The 23,202-nt window shown below is 36.2% G+C and overlaps 1 protein-coding gene across 3 annotated transcripts; it reads left to right on the forward strand.

The window, feature by feature from the left end:
* The first annotated feature begins 216 nt into the window (after positions 1 to 216).
* GKAP1 (G kinase anchoring protein 1) lies at positions 217 to 21,671 on the forward strand. Of its 3 annotated transcripts, none has more exons than XM_048080486.2 (12): positions 217 to 445; positions 5,715 to 5,973; positions 6,778 to 6,921; positions 10,875 to 10,952; positions 12,402 to 12,534; positions 13,591 to 13,613; positions 14,297 to 14,449; positions 14,861 to 14,962; positions 17,271 to 17,334; positions 18,637 to 18,707; positions 19,612 to 19,689; positions 21,368 to 21,671. In XM_048080486.2, the coding sequence occupies exons 2-12, from the start codon at positions 5,758 to 5,760 to the stop codon at positions 21,413 to 21,415; spliced, it is 1,110 nt and encodes a 369-aa protein (XP_047936443.1). In that variant the 5' UTR covers positions 217 to 445; positions 5,715 to 5,757; the 3' UTR covers positions 21,416 to 21,671. The 3 variants fall into 3 exon arrangements, with proteins under 3 accessions (XP_047936443.1, XP_047936444.1, XP_013051286.1); XM_048080487.2 differs by lacking the exon at positions 217 to 445 and adding an exon at positions 473 to 603; XM_013195832.3 differs by lacking the exon at positions 217 to 445 and adding an exon at positions 1,195 to 1,845.
* The last annotated feature ends 1,531 nt before the right edge of the window (positions 21,672 to 23,202 follow it).

The following is a 23,202-nucleotide window of genomic DNA, read 5'->3' on the forward strand; positions in this document are numbered from 1 at the left end:
CACACAACAAACGGCCGCGGCCCGCCTCGACCCGCGACATGGCGGCGCTCCCGCGCTGCACGTAGGGCGGCCGGGCGGGCGGCCGGGCAGGCGGGCGGGCGGCGGCTCTCCGGCGGCGGCCCGCGGTGATTTTTGATCCCGGCCGGACCCCGTACCGCCCGGCCGGGCGGAATAAACAAACCCGGCGGCGCCCCGCCTCTACCCCTCGCCATACCCCCCCCGCCTTCCACCTCAGGCGGTGCGAGCCCGGCCGCGGCCGTTCCCCGGCGCCGCGGACCGTTAGAGCCGAGCCGCCCGCCGCGGGCCGTTGGGGCTGCGCCCGAACCGCCGTCCCTGACGGCCCCGCCGCAGCGAGCGTCCCGCCGGCCGCCCACCTGCCCTGCCTTGCCCTGCCCTGCCCTGCCTTGCCCTGCGCGGAGCCGCCGTGCCCCTGCCCTGGGGAGAGGTGAATGAAAAGCTCCCGGCCGTGAGCAGCGCTCGGAGTTTCCTCGGGACTTGCTGCCCCGTCACCGCGGCGCTGCTCGGCTGCCTCAGTTCGCTCACGCGTGCTGCCGCCGCCGCCGGGTGTTGGTCGGCTCCTGCCGCGGCGGTCAGGCGCAGGAGGTCGGGCGTGAGCTTGAAAACTCCGGCAGGCAACAGCTGCGAACTTAATTAATTTCCTTTAATTTTTTTTTTATTTTTTTTTTTCTTAGGGGTGGGAGGGCAAGAGAAGAGCTTCAAGAGGGGTTCCTGGGTCAGCCAGCGAACAAACTGAAGGCAGGCTGCCCGGTGGCTTTTACATTTTAACGCTGGACTTAAACAGCTTTTCCTCAAAAAAAAAAAAACACATTATTTATACCAGTGAATTCACTCACAACCTGTTCACCGTTTAAACTGCCGGGATCGTTGCTTGCCACGTGCTCGCTGCTGCTGCTGCGTGCGCCAGTGCTGCGGTTTGAAGCGGGTTTCTGAGGCAGGGTGCGTGTGGCTGTGGAGCTGCGCGTGGAACTCGGAGACAAGCTGATGGCTTGGTCTCAAGTAATTTTAAGGATTTAGAGCATTTCAACGCAGCTTCATAGCTTTTGATCAGATGGCTTGAAAAAAAAAACCCAAAGGTTATTAAAAGGGAGAAAGCTGATCCCGCTGGGTGGATCAAAGCTTCTTGTAAATGCACTGATAAGGAGTAGTAGATTGGGCTTGCCGTGGTAAGTGTACAAACAGCCAAAGATCAATACTGTCGCGCGCAGACAGTGCGAAGGTTGGTCGGTGCCAGCAGAGGATAGACGTGCGCCTTCAGTTATGAATGTATTGTGTATCTTGGTGTTGTTTCAGGCTTACCAGCGAGTGCTGAGATCAGTCGATACTTTAGGTGTTAGCTAAGCACGTGTATCGATTATAAATGATGGCAAATAAGCATGTTAGTAATAGAAACAGGGAGATGGTGTGTGGGAAGATGGTATTTTCAAAAGTTTTTGTAAATCTGTGGCTTTATTAGCAGTTTATTTGAAGATGGAAGTGGTTCAAGAGGAAATGGGTTGTATTTTTGGGCTCTTCGGCGTGTTTTCCTTGAAATAGTAGATCACCATATTTAAAGCTGTGTGGTTTTTCCACAGATGCTTGAAAGTCTGCTACTAACGTCAGCCTAGAGTCTCCTAAATTGCGGTGTGCAGTTCATTTCTTAGTGTAGTTTGAACACTTGCCAGTTAAATGCAAATTCATGCACGTATACAAAGCTGTACACGGGCCAGGAAGCTGCTGATGCTCAAACTAAGTTTCTGGGTGTGTATTACACTCCTCTTAATATGTGTTTTGGGGGCTTACAGCAGTGCTTCCAGTAGAGCTGTTTGACCTGCAGTGTGGGTTAAGGTGAGTAACACAGAAAAGGGCTTCGATGTTACTGAAACACTGGCTATGTTACTTTGATCACAGTAATCTTTGTTACATCATGTCTAAAACTAGACTGAAGCTCTTCAGGGCATTGTCCTGTCTTATGTTTCTGAGAAGTACTAAGTACACTTTAGGGAACTGAGGCTAGAAACACACCTTTTCATTTCAGTCATTTCACAGTTTAGCTTTCTAAATGTCTCTGTTTATCAAGTATTTAAGGTGGAGTAAGCTGTGTGTGCTTACAAATTGCTGCATCAGATATGCTAAAGCAGTGTTACATGTCATTAATGGGACCAACGTGATATAATCTGTTGTTTTAATATGAAAATCTAACATAATCCATTCACGTATGCTGACATGGTTTGTAGAAAAGTATGACCTACAAATGAGTAAAGCACTAAAAAAAAAAAAACAACAAAAGAAATTGCTAGTTGCTAGAAATAACAATTGCTATAATGTTGCCTTAAAATTATATCGTACATGTGTATAATGCTCATCTTATGTTGGTGGTGCATGAATCTGAGTAATAGGTACTTTTGGCTTCATGAGCTGCATTCACAACTCTTATTGTTCGGAGCAGACTGCATGGAGAGTTGCCCTAACAGCCTGCTAGTGATATGCAGAGCAGAAAGTTTTGAAACTGGGTTGTTTATTGGAGCTGTCAATCCATGCCATTATGATGTTGCAACTTTGCTTATTGAGGGATCTTTTTGTAACATAGGAATGAAGGGTTAGTTACTTCCTTGACACATTAGAGAAAGTCTTCTCTGAAGACTATGGCTATTGCTAATACATAACACAAATGGAAACAACTTCAAATATTTGCCAGCAGGCTTTGCTTCCTTTTACCTTCTTGCAGATTTTTCCTGTAGCCTGTGTAGTAGGGAGAGGAATTGTCTTGCATTTAGATAAATAGGCTTTGGGCAACAGGCTGTTACCTACTCACAATATTTTACCAGACTTAAAAGCTCTTACCTGAAAACTACTGTAGAAGTTGAAATGATGTTTCAGGTCATAGTTTGATCTGTGGAATTATGAAACTCTTTGTGGTATTTGAACACTTTCTTTCTGTGATCAAAAAGTTTCCTTAAGCACAGCCTCAAGCTCAATTATGCCAGTGTGTTTTTAATTTTCTACGACTGGTTGTTTCTGTAGCAATACAGAATAACACTGCTTATAATTCCCGGGGTAGGGGGAACTACACCAGCTTCTGGAAGGGTGCTAGCAAGCACCTCTAATTGGCTGAAAGCTTTTGAGGTATCAGTCCGTTGTTTTTTTGGGGAGGGGGGAATGGGAGCCAAACTTTGAAACTGAAGTGCTAGGTACTTAATAAAATGTGTCTGTCAGAATTGTAGGTGTGGTGTTAAAATACAAAGCCTGACATGGTGGTAGGCCTCGGTGAATCACTGGATCCATCTTTAGGTGTTGCAGAAGTGGGATAATTTGATCCTACTGTGATATGAATAGTATTGAAATGTCCTACTAACTGAATTAGCAACGTTAACAACTATCTGAGACTCAACTAGAAAATAACCTTCAATCTCATGTATTTGCAGTTCACTTTATAAACACATTACTATCCTTTTTATTATTATTACTATTATTATTATTCTGTATAAACATATAATTCAGGAATAAGGTTTTGTAAATTGATATCATGTTGTCACTATAGTGTTTTGGTGAATTGGAACAGCAGAATTCCATGGGTAGTACTTGTTAAATGTACTTGGCAGCTGGGCTCTTAATTAGATGCCAACTACAGTAAGACAGCAAAGGTATACTTATTGTATTGGAGTATTTATAGATGAAGGAGAAGGGAGTTCGCAGCCACATTACACAGCTGTGTAGAGGTTCAGCTACATGTGATTGTTTTCAGATTGTATGTGCAAAAAGAAGTATTTGGCACCATTAGCCACTGTTAATAAAGACTGCGTTGTGCCGTTGAACAGTTTACATGAAATATAAAATACACCACAGTTAGTAGAGAGAGACAAGAAATTCCAAGCTTTTACTGAAGAAAGAGTCATAGTATAGTTCACTTTTTTCTTAAGCCAAGCACAGCAGAGAGTCTGCAAACTTCTAGCGTTGTCTGCTTTAGAGCAATGTCCAGTATCATAAGTTCTTGTGTGACATGACTGAGCACTTTTCTCTGGTGCTTTTTCTTGCTGTAAAGATGCACCTGTAATCTTTTCTCTGAGCTTCAAGTTTCAACTTATTGCATGCCCAGCTAGTAAGAGCACAAAGTCTCTCATCTTTAACTAATCTCCTAAGCTGGTTAGCTATATAGTTATTTAGCATTAAAATATTTGTAAATGTATGCACACGTGCATACGTACACAGACTTGTCTGCACAAAAATCCAAACTTACCTTGTTGTTCTGTCATTGAAAGAGTGACAAATATGAATTACTTATGATGTTTTAGGTGTGATTGACCTATTTTTTCTAGATATGTAGTTGTGGTCTGATCAGATATTCTGAACATCAGCATCAAGTAGATTCACAACTCGATGGCCAGTTTCTCCTAAGATGACCAGCTTCATTTTCTCTTTTTTGAAAGAAATGGAGTAGAGTAACTTTGTATGACAAGAATGCTCTTTACTGTGACCTTTTTTCTTCTGTAAACTTAGGAATAGAGCGTGGTTCTTTCATCTCTGAAAAATGGAATGACATATTCCTTTTAAATAATTAGTTTGGGTAATGGTCTCTGCCATGCTGTTGTTGCATGCTGACATGTCGGAGTATATATGGAGCACCTACAGAACTTTGGATTTGAGAAATTCTGGAGTTAAGGGGTAAAAAGAGCCTGTTGAAACTTCTGTAGAGCCTCATGTTTTTTTTATAATAGTAGTTAACAAGCAACAGATTTGTAGGCTATCTAAGCAGATAACTAAACAACTTGTTTCAAACTATAAAGATTCCTTTTGAACAGCAATTTCAAAAAGTATGTATTATCTCACTACACCTCTGTCATAATACATCAACATATCTAGACGTCTGTTTTCTATGGAATTTATAATCAGAGATGGATATCATCACTTTCAATATTCTGCTAATTGACTAAACTCTGCACGGAAAACTGCAGTTTGACAAACATGGATATACCCAGGATCTAGCTTTTATGCTAGGTAAACGATTCGATCTTTAGAATGGTGTCACAGGGATGTATGTACGTGTTGCTTTTAGCTACAGGCGACAACAGAAGGCATAAGTGTTACTTAGTTCTGCCTCCCCCCAGCATATCCTCTGTGTTTTGCTGTAAGAACAGGTGAACTTGATGTTTGAGGACAGTACCGGCTGAAGTGCTGGGCTCACCTTCCTGTGGAGAAAACTGCTTGCTGAATCTCCAGTGGCTTGTGAACAAAATTAAACTTCTTGTAAAAGAAGAGATAAGGCTGCTTACCCAAAACTGGAGCTTGCATATGCATAGTATCAACTTCATTTTTAAATTGTGTTTTTCAGGCTCCGGGGATGGCATCTGAAACAGTTTTTAAGCACTAAATTATTCTATTCTATTGTGTCTTTTTCCCCCCAGAACATGAAGACCAGCTTCTTTTGGAGCCTTCTTTTTTTTGCACTAAATCTCTCAAGAGCCAATGTATTAGCCTAAAATGTGTTTGTTAGATTGTTTTTTTAATGTAATTCTTCTTTAGATACCTAAGATAATACGGTATAGTCAGTTAAAATATAAATAAACGATACCGTGTTTTTTTTTCCTTTCTCCCTCATTCCCACAATTCCAGCTCTGTCCTATGCTTTCTGAGCCAAAACTTCTGCGGTTAAATGATATGAATTATTGCTTGTTTGATCAAACAATGTTTTCATTCTAACTTCTGTGCTACTTTCCCAGGAAACTGATAATTAAAAGAAGCCAGCTCAGTAGAATTTCAGACATGGCAATGGAATCTGCTATAATCAGTTCAGTCCCTACCACTGCATCTCGTTTTGCCTTACTACAACTGGAAAGTGATACTGATTCGGAGCCTGGAAAAGCCAGAAGTGGCCGACGTGCTGGTAAATCTCTAGCGCCAGGGAGTAGATCTACAAATGTGAAGAAAAGAGAGAAAAGGAGAAGAAAGAGAGAACAGCAGCAGAGTGAGGCCAATGAGGTAAAGGGATTGTATTTCCAGTAGTGAGTAAGGTTGTTATCTCAAATAGTTTTTGCTGTCCCTGAAAAGTCATTGTTTTTTGTTTTCCATATGAAAGAAGAACTACTTAATCACAGATTACATTTTTTTCTTTTGTTTTAAAATTACTTCTTTACGTGAAAGTAGGATATTCCCTATTTTACAAGCTACTGTGTACCTTATCTGACTAAACACAGATGTAGCCCAGGCTATAGAGTAGGTAGGGTAAAGCATATGTTAAGGAAGTCCCTGTTGATAAATTGATACTAGATTGTTTTCATGCCTTCATGTTTTCACTCAGTGAAATAATCAGTGTCAGTTAATGTTTATGTTTTAGCTGTGAATGTCTAGGAGTTGCAAAATTTGCAGGTCGTCACAACAACATTTTCTAATTATGTGAGGTATTTTAAATGTGGCAGTATTGTATCCATATGATGCAGTAATTAAGGGCAATTCTTATTGCAGGTTCGTAAATATGACCTGTTGCAAGCTATAAGGACTATCTACATTATTCTTTTTTCTGCCTGAACATCTTGTTCTTCTGTTCACCCATGCCAAAACAGTATACCACAGTTTTATTGGTATTATGTTTAATTTAGTTCAGGTGTGAGCAAGCAGTAGTGTCTGACAGAACATGAAAACTGTAGGACACCGCTACCTATTCAGATTTGTTCAAAGTATTTTCAGCAGGAAAGATATATATATATATTTATATGCTAGTCTGTTAAGGTTGTTTTTGTGTACTTGTTAGCATATTGATTAATATGAAACGTAACTGTTTTTCAGCTCAGAAACCTTGCTTTTAAAAAGATTCCTCAGAAGTCTTCCCATGGAGGCAGTCTATCTCAGCAAGAACAAAAACTGCATACTACGATGCAGAAGGACTCTCAGGAAGAAAACTGGCAAGAGTGGAGACAAAGAGATGAGCAGGTACAGCTTACTGTGTTTAGCTGTCTTTTGACTTTCCTGAAATACATTTCTTGATTAAGTTAAGTCTTATGGATAAAGAGATATGGGTGGAGAGGAAGCAACAAAATACTGCCACATGGAAGGAAAAGTTTCAGTGGAAATTCACAGGTTAAAAGAGACCTTTTTGGTTCTTGACTCTAATTTGGCATTGAAATACTCCTTTTTGGTACTGAAGAATATATAGTGATTTTCTTGTATCATGCTGCATATTAATGTTTTGAATTGTTTGCAGTACTTCTACTATTTTAGGATAAAATACCAGAGCCGAGCAAATAAATAATCTTTTTAGGTCATCTATTGGGTAGTGTTTAAAGAAATGTTCTGGTACACTTTTTTTGAGATTCTTTCAAATTGATTGGCTGCTATGCAGGTTTGTTCTTCATTTAACTCATCCCTATAGAACCTCAGACATCTGAATTCACTGTGGGTAATGCAATTTTGACTGTCTTGTTACGTCCTTCAGAGTAGTTAACTTTGCATAAACTTTTTCAAGGCTAACTGCAGATAAGTGACACTGACTGGAATTAAAAAGTATTTCATGAAACTAATGAACTCCTATGCTGGCAGCTAGTAGGATGATATTTTCATTTAGAGATTTTCAACTTATATCTCACCAAAAAAGATTGTATTGAACTGCTTCCCATTGCAGTTAGTAGAAAATATAGAAAGCTATATTGACAAAAGATTGACAGTTGGATGCTGCCCTTGGTTTTTATATGTTGCTAATGCTTTAATATAGGTTCTTCCTTAAACAGAATATATCCAAGTTCTTACCTTTGCAGGCTTCTGGATGATTGTCCTAGCAGTGGAGTAATGACCTAATAATCCTTTTTGAAAATTTCCAGAGCTAATTAGCTTCAGAATTACTTTTAAGGTGCAGGTTTGCTTTGTCCCGTAGGTAAAATTTTTGTATTCTGCATGCTATTAAGCAATTACTTCAGGTAAAAAGGAGAATCTTGTCTTATTATTGGACGGTGAAATGGTCAGATGAAGTAAACTCAATTATAAAAAACAAGTTGTTATTCATTTTGATCTTACTGACATAGGCTACACTATTGTGAAGTTGCCTTGGGATTCTTTTGTTTTAAAAATAAATTTAGACCGATTACTATTATAGTGACATACAGTTGTTAAAGTCCTAAAGACATTTCTGTCTCACTTTTATGAGGAAAAGAAATAGCCAAATTCTGTCACAACTCTGAGACTGAAAAATAGGCTGTTCCGTAGCACAGCTATATTTCGAACAGCTTTCTCTGGTTACAATGGACCGAGTGTAAGGAATGGAGGTACACTGTGGACCATCAGTATTTTTCCAACAAATGCCTTGATAAATTTAATTTTGCTACAGTAAATGTTTAGAGAAATAGATGACATTGGCATAATCACTGTTAAATTGCAGTGTAAACACAAAATAATTGTTTCAATTTACTGATAGAACTCATACACTACAGGTTTCTCAGACAGCCATAGAGGTTACGGTGAAGTTTTTTGGTTCATATATGATTTAAAACATCAGGTTTTAGACCTCAAAGTGCCAAAAATGTCCAGAACTACTTTGAATTTCTTACTTTACCCAGAAACTCTTAAAATGTGAATATTAAAATCTGATGGATGGGAAAAGAAATTGTCACTTGTGATTCCGGTCTTAGAACAACAATGAAAATGTTTGCCATAGTACAAAATATATAACATCAAGTGGGTATCTTAGGATATTCTTAATAAAATAAGCATAATCAATAATTTCCTTTTAAAATTGTTACATTATTTCACTGTTTGTAGCTGCCACTGCTAAATTACAGCACTGTCAGGCATTGAATTGGCTTTGTTTTCCTTGCATGATGGGGAAAAAAAGACACAAGTGAAAATGGTGAGGACTTCAGTTTGGTTATATCATATACATCTCAAAAGCTTGCATCGAATGTTGGTTAGTGTTATTAACTTTTGATTTCTGTTTTTTTTTTGTTTGATTGATTTTGGCGGGGGTAAAAATTATACTGACAGTATCATCAGATTTAATAAAAACATCTCTGAATGGGAGAAACTGATTAACAGGAAGGTTCAAATGGCAACTTGCACATGTTTATCTGAGAAAAAAGATATGGACTCAAACTGTTCACATTCAGAAGGCATGAAATCCTACTCTATCACTTCCACAGTTTCCCTTGTCCAATAATACAGTATTAATGAAGAGGTAAATGTTGAATGGTGTACAGTAAGGGAGGGTGATACTCAGCACCAGATGAGAAACAGTGGCTCCCTGCTGTGGATGCTGTAGAAAGGGATGAACTTCCACAAAGAGCAGCTCCCAATACACGAAGAGTTCCTCCTGGCATATTAACCTTTCAAATTGCCATACTGCATGACAGTTTCCTTCTATAAGATTTTGACTAGAGGACATCAAAAGTTAAGTTTGTCCAAACTATCGAGCTATTTTGTAAATACGATGGATGATACTAGTCTTTCTTCAGCAAAGCTTTGAAGAGAGTCACTAAGTTTTGTATATGGATTTCTATTTATGAGGGGTATGATGTGTACTCAGAGCTTAGTTATTAGAAGTGTATCATGAGTACATAAGAAAAGGAATCTGTGGTTTCTGGATTTTGGATAGGTTTAAGTAATAATGAGCGTATTCTGAAACTAAGACTATGTGCGCCAAAGCAGAACTGAATGTGCTTGGGAGTCTTTTGGGTAGATGACTGTCTTTGAGAATAGTCAGGTCTAAGCAGCAGCTCAGTGGAGTGCTTTAGAAGTAGTGACCTTTGTTCTGCTTACAGACAGCTTTGAACGTGCTCAGCCCTGTCCAGAACTGAATGGCCACTAGGTAAATTAATTATGATAGGGTTATTGTTGTATTAGAGATCACATAATGCATTTCTTTAATATTCATAGTAACATTATGGCAGCACCATTTTGTGATAATTATTTAGCCCACAGGATTCTAAATTACTGCTTACAGACACAGTAAGTGATGAATGCTATGTTCATCTTTTTGTGAATGTACCATATTTTTGTATGTTAAATGTTCTCTTTTTGGTATTTTTTTCCCTATCCTCACTCTCTCTTTTTTTCATGTTCATATGGAGCTTTTCTGTGTAACAGAAAAGTCCTAACTTTTGGTAGATAACTATCATGGTCAGAATGGATTCAAAAGTTGCGGGCAAAAGCAGTTCACTGATTTGGGGGGGAATTTCAGACAGTTTAACTTACTGTCAGTTAACAAACTCCTAATAACTGGTTCTAGTACTGAAAGAAAACAAAGAAATAAGTTTGGAAGTTTGGAAAGCAAACAAAAATCAACAGAAGAAACCTCACTGTTGTCTCTGTAAAACCTTTCCTCCCCAATTTTCGCTCCCCATTCTCCTTGCCGCATGCTGCACTTCTTTTCTCAGAAATAGAAGAGGAAAATATCTCAAAATCATTCAGGTTGGCTTAGCTCTGCTCTCCTGTTAAGTGATTAAAAAAAAAAAAGGATGCTTACTCTTTTCTGTGCAATGAAAGAACACTGCAATGAAAGACTTTCTGATGATCTTTTGATGATGATGCTTTTAATCCCTTAGCATCCCTCTGATTTTTGTTTAAAATGATTTTTATTTTTAGGCTGAAATAAATCTCATAAACAAGTCTTCAAGACAGGATACATGTTCCATAAAGATTTCTTATAACACTGTGTGCTTACATCTATCAAACAGTTTCCCAAAGCAAGTTACTTTATTACTCATAATACAAAAAGTTTTATCTGTTTTTAATAACGCCATGTTCACATCAGTGAAGCTTTCTGGTTACTCTACTGATACGTGCATCAGAACAGAAATTTTAATGTGGTCTCTGTCTGCTTTTTCTCTTTTTGCCTTTTTTTAATTTTTTTTAATGTTTTAACAAACCAGTCACAAGCAATGTTAATTTTGTTTCTTCAGCTGACATCTGAAATGTTTGAAGCTGATCTTGAAAAAGCATTGCTGCTGAGCAAACTGGAATATGAAGAGCACAAAAAGGTATTTGTGGGATTCATCTTAATGTAAAAACTGTAGAAGTTTTTGAGATTCGAATTTTAAAAGTAAAGTAAATCACTCTTAAGAGTACAGCTCTTTCGTTTACATTGTTTGCCTCCACTCCTCAGATCCTTGAGAGGTTTAGAAAAATAGACGATTTGAGAGAAACCATATCAAAAAATATTTTGGGTGGTTTGTTTGTTTTGTTTTTAATTGGCCTGTGAAGAGTACAACAACAGATCTTGACCTTGCTCAGAACAAATCTGGCACACTTGGAGAGTCAGAAGATCAAAGCACTGACTTCTCTTAAACTGTTAGTAATGTTTAAAACTTGCATTTTCACTAACAACTTTTCTCTGTTTTAAATATTTTATTTCTGATAAGCTGTATACATTTCCCTCAGCTGGTCAGGGAATAGATTGTTTCAGACTGCTATTTTCTGAGTGGTTCTTACAAAATACCGAGGAGTTTTCTTTAAAAGTATGGTTAAATAAATTTTAATTTCTAACAGGAACTTGCTTCTTAGCAATAACTCAGGAGACAATGAAATGTTACAAAAAATGCAAGTTTAACCATAATTATGCATCATGAAGAAATAAAATGTACGCATGCACTTCTTTGCAAATATATTCATACTTCAGTTATTTGAGGAGGGAGAATACCACAATGCTTAAAACCCAGAGTTAAATTTTTAACTGGTGTACTAGAAGTTCTTTTTGAAAGTGAAGACAATCTTCAGGCATAGTAGCGTTTTTTATTTTGTGCAGACTTTTTGAGAATTACCTTTCAATAAACAGTACACATGAGTACAGGTTAAAAACATTGTTTTCATGGAAAGAAAAGTACTCAATTTCCATTTTTTTATATACCATTTCTTCCGTAAGACTATTTGGGCTAAAATCAAACAAAACATCTGGGACAGTGACACTTTGCTAAAAATGTTAATGCAGATATGGGGGGGAGGTGTTGTTTAGGTTCAAGTGGATATCATGTACCAGCCTGTCTGATTTCAAAAGGAGACAGCTGTTAGAGCATTGCTGTACACTAATTACTCTTACTCCTCCTGAATGAATAAGCATATTTTGAGAATAAAATGAAGATACAATAGACCTGTTTATTTTTTTTAAAGGCAGTGCTAACTTTCTTGCATTTGATTACCTTATATTCTCAGTCTGAGTTTTTATATAAAACTGTGGAGGTGATTGAGGGGGTATTAGGTGGATAATTCATTTGTGATTTAGTGAAGAGCAATGCTCTACTTCAGAAAACAGAACCGATGCTAAATTGCTGATGTGTGCCTTACACTCTAAACCAATCTGAAGCCTGCAAATTCCTGTTCAGGCCAAAGTCTCCTTTAATATATCATCACCATATTTTTCCTTTATAAAGCTTCAGGTAAAACAATATTTGGGTACTGAAGAAAGTTATACCAGTGGGACTTTATTCTTCTAGGAATATGAAAACAATGAATGTACTTCACCTCAGTCAAAGTCTGTGAATAAGAAAGAGAAAAGAAAGAACCAGCAAGGAAAAGACAAACCTCTCACTGTGTCCCTGAAAGATTTTCAGTCAGACAGTAATATAGGTATGCCTTATCATACCATGTGAGCTGTTCTACTTGGAATTTTGATAGTGTGTATGCTAACAGCAAAATGACCTTCTGTCTCTGTTCATTAATACTGTGTTTGAACAAACACTAAATGAGTTGAAGTTAATATGTCCTACAAAGTCTAAAATCTAAATGTTCATTATATAATAGTAGACCAGTTAAATTAGCAGGAAAAAAAAGAAGAGGTTAAAGAAAACATAATTTAATGTATCCCTGGGGTGGGAAGTAAACTCAAATACTGTGTCTATTTTAATCTGTGTTTTTTAGAGTGATGTAGTACGTCCACATTCTTCAGGCAACTGAGTTTTTCTGTTTTGAATAATAGGAAGTCAGTTTGCCTTTCTTCAATACCATTTTTTATTAAAATAAGCAAATACAGAAAGAATTTTTATATACTAGTTATTGGTTACGTGTTTAGAACTCTTTAATTTTTGTCTATAGAGAAAAGCTTCTGAAATTTAGTGAAGAAGTAAGTTTAAGGTAGAGTCTGGAAAAGGAAGAAAGTTATTTGTTTTCTAACATCCTCTTTCTAAGGATGTTTTCTATTTAAATTTACAATATTATTAATCACATTCTTTCCAGAGAATTTGAATATAAGAAAAAGATAAATAGCATAGCGTTAGTATCTTAAGACGAGGCAATGGAAGGCATTCAGGTATACAGTGAGAAACATGCTATAAAAGCCTGAGTTAAAAACAATACCAAACAAAAAAAAAAGTTGTAGCCGTATGTACCAAAAACATTGCCTTCCACTTTAACTGAAGCAAATGTATATGGGATGCTGCTTTTGATTTAAATAGCGTGAAAGAACTGGGAAAAAAAATCAAATATATAGAGATTAACGCAAAATGCACTTTATAATCTTTACTTCTAATGCTTTGTACTTTTTTAATGTGGCATTGAGAGGTGATTAATGTTGAAGAACTCCAATACTATTTTTTTGTCCCCGCTTTTCAAAATGGCTTGCTTTAATAGTGAGCTATATAAGATTTCAGTGACTTCTTGTCATTTCTTTTTTTCTATTCTTTTCAGATAACCTTGCTAAAAAACATGAGGTAAGTCTTAATTTTTTCTTATTCAACTAAATTTTCTTACTAAATAAGAATAATTCTTATATTTAGAAAGTAATTACTTGGGCACTCTCTGTAGTGACAAACAGCTATATATTCCCAAACTGGCTGATCTGCATTTGGAAAACTTTTACAGATGCAGATTTAATAGGGATGTATGTCTGTAGTGTAGTACTTGAGAACTTAGTGTTGGCTTTCTTAGAGATAGCTCTTAGTTCTTTAGTTTTCAGATAGTCTTAAACTTTGATGAGAATTGCAAATTTGCATGTTCAAAAATAAAAATCGTAGTACAAACAAAAATAGGTTAAGAAAGTGTTGTAATGTTACTATGTTGTGGTACAGTGCACAAATATTAAAGCTCTTAAAGGGAATAACAGTTAACAGTGAAGTGAAACAAAACAGTGAGGGCATAGTGCAAAAGTACTTAAATCTAGTTTAATTCTTTCGTGTAATCCCATGATCAGTTAAATGATGACCTTTAATTTCTAGCTCTTCAACTAGTATCGTATTCTTTAGGTAGAAATCACAATATCGTCAGGATGTACAAAACAAAATAATATCAGGATATTGTCTTCCATTACTTAAGTTATTTTTGAAGCATGTTGAAGCATGAAGCTTAATAATAACCTGTGTAAAGGGAAATCTGTTATGATGTTTACCTTTGACAGGAGCTGAGCTCTCCCCAGACTTCACTGAATGATGGAAGATTTTTCAACAGACTAGAAGATGATGTTCACAAAATAATTAAAAGAGAAAAAAGGAGAGACCAGCTTGCTGACTGCAATGAAACAGATAACTGCACATCTCATGAGTACAACCAGGCATGTAAAACGGAAATCACTCTGAAATGAAAAAGTTTTTTGAAACTACTTCAGTGATTAGAAGAGAGCACCTGAGAGAAGATAGAGATAATTACAAGCAGGATAATCTTAAAGAACCTAAACAAAGAAACGAACAAAAACAGACAAAATCCTGTAACACATTTTTTAATACATTTATTAATCTGAAGAGGTGTTTAAATCACGTGTGATCAAAATACTTCTTTCCTCACAGAACATGCCAATACTTATTACTGCATTTCTTATTTATTCTTTTGGCATTTGTGAAGGTATTCTGATCCAATTTCCATTAAAAAAAATAAATCTAGTTTATAATAGAGAAATAAGTTGCCTTTCCTAAGAACTGAATTCACATGACTCAGTTATTAATAAATGATACTTGCTTGTTTACAGGAAAGTGTTATGAAAGATGGAAGAACAGAACAACTAAAGCTTGAGCTTGAAAAGAAAGATGCAGAAATTCAGCAACTTAAAAATATAATAACTCAGTGGGAGGTATGTAGCTTAAAAAGCTTTAAAGTAGTGAACAAAATTTAACTTTAGTTGTGTCTTATTATCCATTTTGAAATAAAGTATGTATTAATCTGTAGAGATGGTTTAACTTGGACAGAGATTATTTTTGCTCTGTAAAGACAATCCACTCCTACTACATGAAGTAGTCTTTTTTGCTAAATTAAGAATCTAATAATAATTAGAAGAATCAATGCAGAATACCCAGAAATAAACTTTGTATCTGGCATATCTGTTACTAGTTGTTTTCTAGTGTTGCTATTTTGTTCATTGTCTAAAAAAAATCAAAGTAGTAATCTAAGACTAGGCAAGATCTTCAGCAACCTGATCTGTCTTGGAAGTTAGCTCTGCTTAGGGCAGGAAGTGGGATTTCCTCAGGTCTTCTCCAATTTGTAAAATGGAATTTATTTTTTTTTTTAGTTCAAATAAGCTTTTCTTGCATTTAGTAACTACTTATTTGTTGTAGGTTTTTTGCTGTTGTTTTTGTTTAGAGATTCAGTCCACTATCTGAAGTGGACTCTCTTTACCTCTCTGGTATCTCTCTTTAAAGAGAACAGTATTTGGAAAGGTTTAAGAGGACTCCCTTAAAGCTGTGGTGTAGCAAGAATGAAATTCTGTATTCTGTCTTCTCCTATTAAAATACAAGTAAAACTAGAGTGAGTCAGGCTCAATATATACTGAAGCACACCAGGAAAATAGATTTGCTCTTTAATAATTACACAATATTGCTATATACCGGAATAGCTAGGAAAAATGCCTCTAGTTGTTTCCATGTGTTCAGGCAGTATTAACACTGTATGGATAGTATCTAGAGCAAAAAGGGCAAAAAGTCCACGAGGAACTGGTATTGCAACAAAAAGAGTAAAGCAGCATGGAATTAAATTATTTTATTATGATTTTTATCCATTGCTTAAGGTAGATTGAGCAGGTTGATTTGGGAGTCTTCTGATGCTTCAGAGAAGGACTATTACTGGTATTAATAAAGACATAAACTTCATTAAAAGCTGTTTTCACTGTGTACTAGAGTTGTAATCCCCAGGTTATTTTTTGGAAGTATAAATCTGTTCAGATTTACCACTGTTAGCACTTCACTGCATTTGGCAGAGTACAGACAATGCATACGGATATTGGTGAGATGATAGATGATGATACAGCTGTTTAATTTTATAAACTTGTCCAGGGAGTCCAGAGTTTTAGGTGGCCATCAAAGGTCTTGCTTAAGTGTAAGCAAGATACCACATCTGTTAAAATGCCATTTCATTTCCTTCCAGTTCTTGTAAATGTTAATGTTTATTGTTTGTGGCTGCAATACAGTGCGTTGGTATACTGGAATTGGAAGTGCTATTATTTAAAATTTGGAAAAAAAAATATTGGAAGTGCTATTATTTAAAACAAACAAAAAACACAAACTGTGGTGGGGCTGCAGTTACTGGATATATGAACATGTGCATGGTTCCATGACATAAAGAAACTGGACATTCCACAAACTATACTAATAGCTTTTTTTCATGTTTTCAGTGCATTGCAGGGTAAGCAGTAGCTTCAACTTTTTAGGGGGAGTAAGATTTGTGAGGACTAGCTGATATTCTGAGTGGGAGGTGATAGCTTCTTTAAAAAAAAAAAAAAAGTATGTTTGAAATAGAACTTCATGTGCAGTTTTCTGTCAAGAGCCTACAGGAACCAGAGATTCATGACAGGAAAAATAAGTTTAGTTAAGATACATGGCTATAATGGACATTGGTGGCCGGTTAAGGAAAAGGCTGCCTTATGAAGAAAGTGTATCGGATTGGAAAAATACCAAAAAAGGAGTTCTTGAGTAGTAACCTCTAAAGAGTTGAAAAGGAGAGACGGTAACTACAAACTAAAAATACTGAATGAAATAGTCTGTAGAGCAGCAAGATCTTATTCTACTCACCAAGTAATGTGAAAACTATTCATATTATCCAGAAAGTGCTTATAATTGTGTGCTGTCTGAATGCTTTTCTGGCAAGAAACCATCAAGCCCTTGATGTAACAGGCCTTTATAATTCAAGCAGCTCTAAATGCATGTTCTTGTACTGACACAACTCTTATTTTAACTTCCTCTAAGGCTTGTGGTTGCCTTAATTTCTGGGCTTTCAGTTATTCACCCATTTCACCTGTCATGTATCCATTACTTTGGTTGTTACTTATCTAAGACAAATCAGATTCTCTGCAGCAGTGATGATTTTCAACCCGAAAACCTTTTATTCGTGGTTATTTAAAGAATGTTTTTATAGTGTATACAGGTAATAATTTATTTTCTTTCATACAGGCAAAGTATAAAGAAGTAAAAGGAAGAAATGCACAACTTCTGAATATGCTTCAAGAAGGTGAAAGTAAGTAAGGGTTTTATCAGGAAACTTCAAAGTTCTTTTAAAAACCTGGAAAAACTTTCCAAGTAGCGTAAAAAAAAAAAAAGTTGTCATAGTGACTATAAAGAACTAGGAAGCCATTGATTTGCAGCAATTCCAGTAAAACTGAGGGTTTGGACCACACAGTACTGCATTTCTGATAATACATAATCAAATATCAGTTGCATTTTGAGATCATTCTTTGAAATTTAAACTGCTTAGTTATGTTTTTAGGTAACGTGATTCTTTGAGTTGGACTTTGTTTTCCTAGTGACTTGATCTGTTCTGGACTGATTTCATTAGCCTCAAGTGGCCTTGATTCTGGTAAATGTTCAGTTCTTGTATATTTGCAAACTGCTATGAACGGTTGGAAACACTCTACATCAAGCATTTTGCCATGCAATGAATAGGGACAGCTAAACCCTATTATACATGAAATGATGATAGCTCTCTTCTGTTGTAACACTGTTCATAGCTCACATAATTCAGAGTTTTTGTCAAAGATTGAAAAAATACATATACACAGATGTGCATATTTATGCACATATATACACATATGTAAATATTCTAGTATCTTTTTATGTGTTAGGCATAGTTATCCCTTAATATCCCTAATGTTGTATGAAGTAATTGGATGGGTCTGTGATACCAGGCACAGCAATTGCCTTAAAAAATTGCCTTTGCTTTTCAGTTTCTTAATTTAGTTCTTACATGTAGTTTCCTCTCTGGGTTAGGTTTTTGAGTTAAAAAAATCTTTTTTTTCTGCAAAGTGTGTTTATAAAAAAGCTAAGCTGTTTGTAGTTCGCAATGATATTATGAATGTTTCATAATGTTAACTCACTGGAACTTTATTACTTCAAGTCAGTTCTGAGCCAAGTATAAATGTTTTCATCTTGAAAGGAAAGAGAGAAAGTTCTGAACATTTTTTCTATGTATGTGGAATAGTGATGGAATATAAAAGCCAAGCAACTTTGTGGTTTTACCAGATCTGATCTTGTACAGAGTTAGAGTATTCTGTATTTTGTCTCCAAAATTTGCGTACAGGGTTAACTGTTTTATAAGTAGTGCGAGGTTGAGGTTTAACCTTCAGAGTTTTTCAAGCTGCTACTAATGGCATTGGTAGCTAATATCTATTTTTGATAGACATCTTCTGTTGTCTTAGTGAAGGCAGAGTTATTCAGAAGTACCAAAATAGTGAAGTAAAGAAACATCACAGTGCTGTTGCAGATGAAGACCTGCAGATCTAGAAAAATCCTCACGCTTTGTTGTCTCTTTTTGTCTCTGTAGTGAAAGACAAAGCAGAAATACTCCTACAGGTTAATGAATCACAAATTATCAAAAATGAATTGACCTTACAGGTAAGCAAGGATTTCTTAATGTAATTCAAAAATGCTGTTCAAGGCAATGATAGGAGGAAGCTGAAACCACAACTTGCTTGAAGTAAAAAATGTTATGTAGCGCTGTGCTAATGAAATGTGTGTCAGATGACATGTAAACCTCTGGTATGATTAACTTAAAACTCTTTCTGGAAAGACAGCAGACTTCAGCACGCCTGAAAGGATTTTGCCTTCAATAGTGCTTTAAGGATGTCATCCTTCAGTAACCCAAGCTCAGAAGCTCTGAAAGGTGCTTCAGAAGATGCTTTTTTTTTTCTGTATGTTGTTTCAGCATTGTTTTTTGTGGTGGTGGTCTGGAGGTTGTGTTGTTGTTGTTGTGTTTGTTTTTGTTTGATTCTAGTCTCTGGTTTGGAAAAGGCTGCTGTATAAACACGAGTGAGGTGCAGATGACTTCTAAGCATGACTTTGGCAAGCCACCGCTGTGAAGAGCACACAAGATTTTTAAGCTTAGTTTCGGTTTACGGCTACTATTCTAAGCCTTTAACTCATCTAAATTATTATCAATTTAGTAAATTGTCTAAACTTATTATCAAGTAGTAATTTTTAAGGATGATGTAGTAAGCTTATCTGTACTGCATAATATTGCACCAATTAAGTGCTCTATGGAAGAAATTAATGTAGAGTTCAAAAGTCAGCAGAGTTTCTAACTTTATAGCTTTCAACAGCATTACACAGTTAAACCTGTAAATGTTGCTTGGGAAATAATGGTCATTAAAGAATGTTTTATTTGTAGTTGGTAGTTTTTCTTGAATCCAGCACATATTACTGGTTTGTCCACATGATACTAATGGAGAACTAAATTGACTTGATAAACTTGTACTTTATAAATGAATACTTTATAAATGAATATTCTGTATGTTTTTAGGTAACTACACTTCATGCTGCATTAGAGCAAGAAAGGTCCAAAGTGAAACTACTGCAGGCAGAATTAACAAAATACCAGGTATTGTTATTTTACATACCTGTAATTTTATCTGTTGTTGATGTAACTGAGACTGTCATGAGGTAACATGCTCCAAGCTGACCTGTTAGCTTGATTTTTTCTAATTTAAAAAATAATTTGCAGTTCAGGTTGTAGGGGAAAAAAAACACACAGTAGCAAAAACAACTTGTACTTTAAAGCTTGAAGTATGCTGGTAAATAAAAGCAAAAAAGTTCCACCCATACTGTATAATTGTGTAATAGCACTAACTGTAGATTTCATAGTTTTTTTTTGTCACACATTCTTCCCTCAATTCTGTATCAGAGTTCTGTCTCTAGCCAAATCTCTGTAAGAGATGAACACCAAGTTGTGTTGAAATTGAGTGCTAAGATCAGCATCTTGCTGACTGTGCATATTCTGTTTAACTTGGCCACTAATACAAATCATGTTAGTAAATTTCAGTTAACTGCAGTATAAACAATATGATGCTCAACATTCTGACTTTTTTGAAGACAGCAAATATTTAATCCCATGAGACTAAGGACTTGTACTTGTGCATGGCTTGGCACAGTTTATACTTTTCTTTGGCTGTGACCTTTTGCATAAGTTACAGGGAGAGCCTATAGGATGTAGTTGAAACTGTTAAGGTAGCCCTGTAGACTTTGGCAAACAAATGTCTTCAGATAACGTAAATTCTTTGGCTGGCATTACATTGATTCTATAGGTAATTTTTTGTCTTTCTGTTTTCGTCTTCTCCCTGTCACTTTACCACAAGTGAACAAGCTGTTTCTTAAAATTGTTGTGCAGCAGTTGCCAAATATAGGTAGTTCAGCCCCTTATAGACAGAAGAAGCCTTACAGAAGCCATCCCCTTACGGAGAAGCTGAGTGCTCACACCACTAACTGAAACTAAAGTAAATCTGCTAGTGTCGCATTCATTCATATCACTGTTCTTACTACTATAGGTAGTATTTTGCTAATATTTAGTATTTTTTGTAAACAGACATTTTTTATTAAGAAAAGTTCATCATTACTTGTAATAAGCAGGATTAACAGAGTAACAGTATTGACTGAAAAACATGTTCCTTTACATGCTTTTGTAATTAACAGACGAGGTGATTTTGTGGTACTCTTTGCCACATCCCCTAGTGTATATGCTTTTATCTTTACATATCTTGCTGTGTTTCTTTCATGTTTTTTCTTTTTTTATTTGCTTATTTAAAAAAAATGGTCTCGTCTGCCATGCAGGGATCATTGTTTCTACTTTTATTATTCTCCACTGTAATATTTCCAGGAAGACCACAATAACCCTTCTTATCTCCATTTCTTGTGTTGGTTTTGATAACACCAGGTTTGATGTCTTTAGGGAATGCTTCTCTGAAATATGAGGAAGCCTTTAAAAAACTTGCATCAAAAATGTGTGGGTTAAAAATAATAAAGAAAAGCAGTAAAACCAGAGTGTTTTTTTATCACCAGATGTTAAAATCTCAATTATGTATCCTATAAATACCTCAGCTGTTTTCATTTATGTAGCCATATTCGGTGTTCAGATGGGTTTGTGTCCCATAATATTTGCATAGCTTATGCAACTCCTTTCCTTTTTCTTGCTAATTTATACTAATTTAATAAAGAAAATAACTGCAGATAGAAAATGTCATGTCTACTACATTAACTAAGCATTTGTTTATCTTCTCTTACAGAGCTGGAAAAGAGGTAAAAGGCACTTAGAATCTGACCAGTGCAGGTGATCTCCTTTGCCACTAGATTCAATGCAAAAAACATCAAATCTTTCTTCAGGGTTTTGCAGAAATTTATATATTGTTGTACAACTGCTTAACTATGCAGTTTTTGAAGAGAAATTAACAATTACTAGTCTGATTAGTATTCTGAATAGTTGATTTGTTGCACTTAAAAGAAAAATAAGAAAACTAGTATTCTGGCAAAGCTCAAACTTTAATTGTAATGCCATTAGTTTTGTATCACTCAATAAAACTTACTCTTGCATTTCTGTGTTTGAATTCTTGCTTTCATAGATTTTCCCATTTTGAAGGCTTCACTTAGTGACTCTTAAGCTACAGATGCATTAGCATGCACATAGTTTCACCAAGCCAACAAAAAAAAAAAAGCCCACGCAAAGGCATCTCCTTGTTTGCTGAATCCAGGTGTGTAAAAATTAGCAGTCCTTGTCTCCCTTCCCTGTATAGGACAACTGTGTCCTACGTGAGTTTCTGCCATAAAATGCAGAAGGTGACCTTCAATTACTGTGTGAAGTGAGCTTTCCTACACAGCTTTGAAGAACTCCCTGTGCTGTTCTTCACAATAGACTCAATAATAAACAGTTAACCTTGGGATAAGACACAAATCTCTAACGCATTCTTTTGCCCTGCATAAACTGTCAGTGATATGACTATAAAAACACAGAATTGTTTGTGCAAAACTGAACGTAGCACTAAATCCTGGTATGTTACTCATCTTTGCACAGTTGTTGATGTGGAGCATTACAGAAGTGAAGTAAGAGTTGGTTGACTAGAAATGGATTAGAAAATCACTATTGGGATTTTGGGACCTGGGAAGTCAGCAGAGAATGCATAAGATGGAGAGAAAGAACCACAGAAGAGTGGAAGGAGGAAACAAACAAAAATAACTGTAGAGCTAAAACCAGAAGAGATCTAAACCCAGAAGATTTATTGCTGACTGCAATGAAGCACTAAAAAATTTCCAAAGCAATGTAGTAAAGATAGTACTTCATGAGGAGGTAGGAGAGGAAAACAGGACAAAAGTCTTTATCAGTGAAGGTACTATGAATTGAAGGTACTATGAATCTGTGAAACTTTTATAATTAGCAGTGACTTCGGAAAATTAATACCATGTAGATGCTAACAGTGGAGTAAGAGTTTTCTAAGAAATTAGTCATTGTGGCTCATGTAGACATTATAGCCCATATTAATTCAAATTTCTTAGTAAGAGTGGAAGTCTTACTGTAATTTCACTGATTTTTGTCCTTTTTTTTTTCTTGCCTTTGCCAGCTCTTTGAAATTATTTTCCAAATGCTACATTCCCATGAAAGGATTGATACCTGGGCCTGATGCCACTCTTTCAAAACTGTACATTGTTACCACACATAACTGCAGCATCTTGTCCTATTCTATCAAACACTGTTACGTAGATGAAAGTAACCTGTATTTTTAATAGTTTGAAAGAAAGCCAACAACAACTGATTCTGGCAGGAGAAGGCATTTTTTATTATCTGCTGCTCCACAGGAAATATTTACCAGAACAAGACAGACTTTTTAGTCAAGACATTGGTGCCTGTAACTTTAAGTTGTGACTTTTTTCCAACACGTTTGTATTTGTAAGCAATTTTAAATTAGGAAATCCAGAATATAGATCTCCTCCTAAAATCCAATCAGTCAGTTTCCAGGTGTTTCTAAATTGTTAAATTATATGTAGAGATGAGAATTCAAAGCTGTATTGCTTCAGATGTCTGGAAGACAAAACCCAAAAGACTGGCTACCAGCTATACTGTACATTAGTA

This window comes from Anser cygnoides, chromosome Z, assembly GCF_040182565.1.
Source record: "Anser cygnoides isolate HZ-2024a breed goose chromosome Z, Taihu_goose_T2T_genome, whole genome shotgun sequence".
Taxonomy (NCBI): Eukaryota; Metazoa; Chordata; class Aves; order Anseriformes; family Anatidae; genus Anser; species Anser cygnoides.